Below are 6,088 nucleotides of genomic sequence, written 5' to 3'. Positions count from 1 at the left end.
GACATACATCATTGTCTAAATTTGAATACGCTTTTAAACATGATTAATAAGATCATTTACTTTTGAAACCTTAGTTGCAAACATCAATCATACTTATAACACATAGACCTGTAAATGAGCTCTATAAAAATTGACTGAAACTCTTCGACAAACTGAAGATTCAATTATTTTTTAAAAAATAAGGGCATCATTGGAGAGGAGAGTGATAAATACAATACATTAAAATAGTGGGTGTTATTTCTTACTGGAAGTATATGACTGCCATAATTTGATGTAGAAGGAATGCTAAATAAGCATGTCATTCATATAGGTAAAGATGACTTCATCAAAGTCATATTCCTGCCTCTGGAATTTTTTTTGACATAGTCAGAAAAATAATCACCATTATCATCTTTAACTTCTAGCCATGACCAATTGAATTTATTCCTCACACTCACATCTTTAACTTTATCGATGCTCGACAAAACTGAATTGCGATCCACGAACAGCTCAGCCATTGTGAGAACATTAGAATAATGTAGCAATGATCAAACTTGATTTTCAATCAGTAAATGACAGAGAAACAAAAACTTAAATAAATATGACTTCTGGCCAATACACTGAATTATTAAGTAGAAGTGAATTATCAAGAAGAAACTTCGGTAGGCGTAGCGGAAAAATTCAAAGAATCGAAATGAAGGTAAATCGCCACAAAACAGCAAGCTCGCTTGGGCTTGAGCAAAACAATGGCAGAAAACGTCCTGATTTGCACGGGAATTAATTAGGCTACTTACCATTGTTCCTTATAATCAGGTACTCAATCAGTGAAGAAACGGTCAACCAGTTTGTTTACAACGTGAGGCAATCGGAATGTGCTTGTAGCAATCTATCCTAATCTAACTTTCGATTTAAAGGTGTCTCCATCATCTACTAGAGATGTTACTTCCGGCATTCGCATTTTATTTTTTTTTTTATAATTTTAAACCCCAGCTTGTAATTGTGGTCAATTTTGGCTCAGGGTTGCCAGTTTGGCATTTTAAATGCCAGATTCCACAAATCTGGCATTTTTGAAAACCGTTTGGCATTAGAAAAATCATTTGGCATTTGGCATTTTCATTTGGCATTTTCTTTTCTTGTATATTATACTTCAAATGACACCTTTCTAAACGCGTAAAAACAAATCTCTTCACATCGGAAAACTTTGCTATTAAAACTCACACCCTGAACTAGCCCTGCCTCCCTCAGATATTCACTCAAATTCAGCCCTCGACAAGTATCCTCGTAAGTTTTCTGGGAATCTCCTGCAAAACTCGTGTATATTTGCGTCATGGTCGCCTGTTAACTTTAAACTCTGTTCGTTAGGGTGGTCTGATTTTACAGCATCCAATGATTTCACTCCTTTACGTATTTACCTTTCATGTTAATGTATTTCTTTTCATTCTTAAAATCCAACCGTGGTGTAGTGGTTTAGCACTCCACTTAGTAGTCAGTAAGTAAAAAATTACCCCAACAGGAAATTTAGTATAATTCAAAAAAAAAAAAAAGAAAAAAAAAAGAAGATAAAACACGCAAGCCACCAGGATATGATAGTAAATTGTCTATCAAAAGTGAGTAGTTTTCTTAGTGGGGGTGGGAGTCAACAGACTTTGGCATTTTTTTTAATGTTTTGGCATTTTTTGAGTCTTCCCCTGGCATTTTGTTGAAAAATAATCTGGCAACCCTGTTTTGGCTTAGACGAAACAGTGAAATTTATCTCTCGGCGGCTCAGTTAAAATTGGCTACCGTTGGGATCACGACAGGTTGGAAAGTGAAAAAATAATTTAACGAAGGCTGTGTGAAATTACACTGGAATGTGTTCAGTCACGCCAATTCTAAAAAGCGCCGCTTAGCCTTGGCAATAAATCCATCGTTAATATTAACGGCTCCCATGAGCTATGCGTAGCGTTATGGAACACTCCTAATTACTATACGTCATTCGACTACGATTTGTGAATTCTTTCTTTCTTCACTTCTTTCTTTCCTTTTTTTTAAATATTTGAATTTGACAAATTGACTGATTTCAGTTAATTGACTGAGAATTTACAGGTCTAAACACACCCAAGTCTCCGGAGGCATGTTTCTCAACATGAAATGTGAATATTGCTTTGGACTGTGAGTCTTACAATAAATAGGTTTGTGTTTTACACCAGATTCATTAAAGAAAGCTGACTGTACTAGCATTAAAAGCCAAATAAAAAGAAGATGGCGTTACCTAGGTCATGTGGCCAGAATTGAAAAAGGTCACTTCTCAAGACAGCCCTGTACTAGACAGCAGATGGGAAAGAGAAAGTGGGGAAGACCGAAAGAAACCTGGCAGAGGACTATGGAAAAAGAAATAAAGGAAACAAGCCTGTCCTGGAATACAGCCACTGCAAAAGCAGCCGACCGCAAAAAGGTGGAGATGTCTGGTGGATGCCCTATGTGCCTCAAGGCCCAAAAAGGATTAACCTTATCTAACCGTCTTTGCACCCTGTAATATATGATACTTGAAGCAGTTGTATCTTACCTAATTATTTTTGGATTTTTAAAAATGTTGTGTCTGTATTCTTTCAGGTTCTCTGACATTTTTCTTACTTCAAATGTTAAATAGATTATCTGAATATATTGATCCAAAACTAAATAAAAATACATTTTAATAAAAGTGGCTTACACGACAATATTTAAAGGGTATTTATTGTATGAGGGAGTTGAAAGATAAATGTTATATTATGAGTTCAAGTTATGTATGTTGAATATTTGAAAATTAATGATATTTAATTTAAAAGTTTGAAATTAAAGTACCCAGTAGATCTCAATTTGCAGAAATTCTCATATTTTCCCAACTACATGTATTCGGGTATACAATGTAGCACGAAAATATCAAACACATAAATCTCCAAATCAACCAAATCTCGAACACATGTAAATTCCCAGATTTAACACCTCTATTTTTATTGTACTGGTAACACAAAAATCTCGATGCTAACGAAGGCTACACAGAAATCTCGAATAAAATTAACTGTAACTTTCACAATGGATGATAACATTCTTTTATCTTATGTTTGTATTGAATGGAAACGAAAATTTCCAACGCTCTCTATGTGGCCTTAAATGTATTAATTAATATAATTATTAATAGAGCCTGTATGTGTTTATATAATGTGTGAGTGTGTGTGTGTGTGTGGAGCATGAGTATGAGTATAGGGAAGGATGGGTTTGTATGCAAAGCATGTTTGACCAGTGTCTGATGTACGCGAAGTCTCACTCTAATGTGTTCCAATACCAGTAGGGGCTAGCCAGGCAATAATGACCCCAGACTGTTTCTGTTATTGTATGTAAATCAAAGAAGTGATCATGAGAGGGGAATATGGGGTTGAAGAGAGGCGTGAGAGAGATATGTGAAGAGTCTTAGGGATCAGATACGAGATTCGTAGATTAAGGATGTCGCATGCTGAGTGTGTGTGTGTGTAATCATCAGTGGGACGTGGTGGCTTTATCTTCTTATTATAGTACAAGTAAAGGGGAACATTATCCCACCTGTTATTGATTGAAACAAGATGCAATTATTGACAATACACCTCATAATGGGGCCTCACTGAAACAACCCACGTTTACCACCTCCCCCCCCCCCCCCCCTTCTCCCATACATTCTTCTTCATATTCTTTGTAAAATACACAACACAAAAATCTTTAACACACAGAAATTTCAAACAAACAGCCCCAACCCCAATAGGTTAGAGATTTCAATGCTACACAGTATTTCAATGTTTGTCATGGTATCTCGTTATCAAATCATGCTCTCAATACAACGCATGATTCAGCTGATGCAAAACAATGATATAATTTATAAAATATAGCCATTTGATACCGCAATAACCACTGTCAATGAAAACATATTATTATTGTCTCAATATTACACCCAAATAAAATTAATTAGAATTAAAAAAAAAAAAAAAAAAAAAAAAAATATATATATATATATATATATATATATATATATATATATATATATATATTTTATATAATGATTAAATAATTGAAATATGAGACAGCCTAGGGAGTGAAATAAACTTTACTATAGTACAGCCAAATCAATTTTCAGTTTATTACAATGAGCCATCTGCACAAAAGAAACAAGTCATTGACATCAGTACAATAATCAATGTCGTTCAAAAAAAAATTGGTCACAGTTTGACAGCCAAATACGAATACATGATGGCAGTCATTGACATCAACCCACATGCAAAAATTATACCACAAAAATGTAAAGATGAGATTATTTTGAATGATTGTGTGAATACATCAATGATTAAATTAAAATGTTTGTTTAGTAAATCATCATCGGCCTGGTTACATTAATTTTTGTTGTCAAAACAACTAGGCATCGTTCTTGAAATATCTCTTTTCAATTCGCAACCACATAATCATCGTCTGAAAACAAACAAAAAATGTGGAGAAAATGGTTATAAATGGAGAAATAATATTATGTTAAACAAAATTCAGGAGGCTTAAAGGTGGAAAGTAAATTAAGCACTAATAGTGCCATCAAATTTTGAAACCTAATTTTTTAAATCAATGTATGAAAGGTTTGTATTCTATTGTTTTTCATCTTACATCATCATATAATAAGAGATAAAAACAATTCTTTGATATGAAGACGATATGGATGGTGATAGTATTGATACCTGTAGAAGTAGCAGAACAACTGGTAGTTGTGGTCCCATGTGGGTAGTAGAAGTAAAAATAATTAGTAGCAGCAGTAGTATACTCCAGCATGGTTCCTCAAACACGGTTTCCTTGAACATATGGTTTCCTCAAATGCGTTCGAATATCCCAATTGTTTTCCTAATCATTCTTTGTTTTCATTCCATTTCTTCCTTGAAATAATTTTTACCACTGAAATGGTTTCCTCGAACTAATTTCATCCAGAAAATGTAAAAAAAAGATCAATTAAAGTTGTTTTTTAATGTGATGTTTTACCGTGACATTTACAGTTACTTATGTGTGTATAAAGTCTGATACACATACAGACAAACACTGCCACTCACACACTCTATCGTCGTTTCGCATACCTCTCTGCTCATTCATGTGTTCCAATTTCAATGCCATGAGCTATGATTTGATAATTGTTGGCTGATACACCCCTTGAAACATATCATGTATAAAGTTGTCTACCTCAACACGTAAATATAGTAAATTAAATAATAAATTGTTATTTTCTGGCATTTTCTCATTTGTTTGTTTCCCTTTCAATTTTTGGAATGACTGATATTTAAACATCACACTTATATCGACAATTTACCCCGTCCTGACAATGTCAATATATCCGTTTTCGAATGTAGTTGGATCAGCGCTCAAACAGAATGTGTGTTCTATTTTCATTTATTTTTTATTCCAGGCCAAACCTTGGCTAATAACCATCATAATAAAAATACGCTTTGAACCACTCTCTTTAAAAAATCAGACTGCGACTTGTCGTACTCGTCATAGAGTTATAGTTTTATCCAATGAGCTTATTGATTGGGAGCTTTTTTTTAACTTAAATGAAGAGACACAAACCAAATCTATAAATATAATGAAATGATTCTTTAACTGTCATATCTTATGAATAATACAGGTTTAAGTCACTCAAAATGCCAATTTGGCATATTAAAAGCCAGATCATAAAAACTGGGCGATGTTTGAAGTTGTTTGGCATGGAAAAGTGAAAACAAATATTCATGATTTACTCCAATGTGCATTGACCGATAAGTGATGCTTCAAAAAGTTTGGCATTTATTTAAGATCACTTGGTTTAGCATAATCGAAAAGTTGTATTACAATCTTTTAAATTTAGATAATAAAGTTTGTTTTCAAAGGATGAAAATGTTATTTACAGCAACCATGAACATTAAACGTGTAACTTAGATGTGGAAAGAAAGGGGAAAAGTAAAGAAAGTGATTGATTTACATTCCATAATTTTAGATTCAATCGAGGGGAAATTCCTCAGATGACATACGTTATTGGTTTTGTTCAAAATAAAAAATCCTATAATGACCAAGGAGACTCACTTCCTTAACCTAAATTTTTCATTCACTGTACTGAACAAAA

The 6,088-nt window shown here is 33.6% G+C and overlaps 1 protein-coding gene across 1 annotated transcript in view; it reads right to left on the bottom strand.

The window, feature by feature from the left end:
- Positions 1-4,028: 4,028 nt before the first annotated feature.
- The window catches only part of LOC144969394 (receptor-type tyrosine-protein phosphatase O-like), a 41,216-nt gene continuing 39,156 nt past the window's right edge, over positions 4,029-6,088 (bottom strand). The window contains exon 12 of the mRNA XM_078908502.1: positions 4,029-4,428. Within this exon, the coding sequence (XP_078764628.1) occupies positions 4,403-4,428 (26 nt within the window). The 3' untranslated portion in view covers positions 4,029-4,402. The remainder of the gene's footprint in view (positions 4,429-6,088) is intronic.

Source organism: Berghia stephanieae, chromosome 3, assembly GCF_034508935.2.
Source record: "Berghia stephanieae isolate SIO BIC M18660-M18661 chromosome 3, UCSD_Bste_1.3, whole genome shotgun sequence".
NCBI classification, from domain to species: domain Eukaryota; kingdom Metazoa; phylum Mollusca; class Gastropoda; order Nudibranchia; family Aeolidiidae; genus Berghia; species Berghia stephanieae.
The sequence above is the reverse complement of the archived record's forward strand: the minus strand, read 5'-3'. Positions and strand labels throughout refer to the sequence as shown.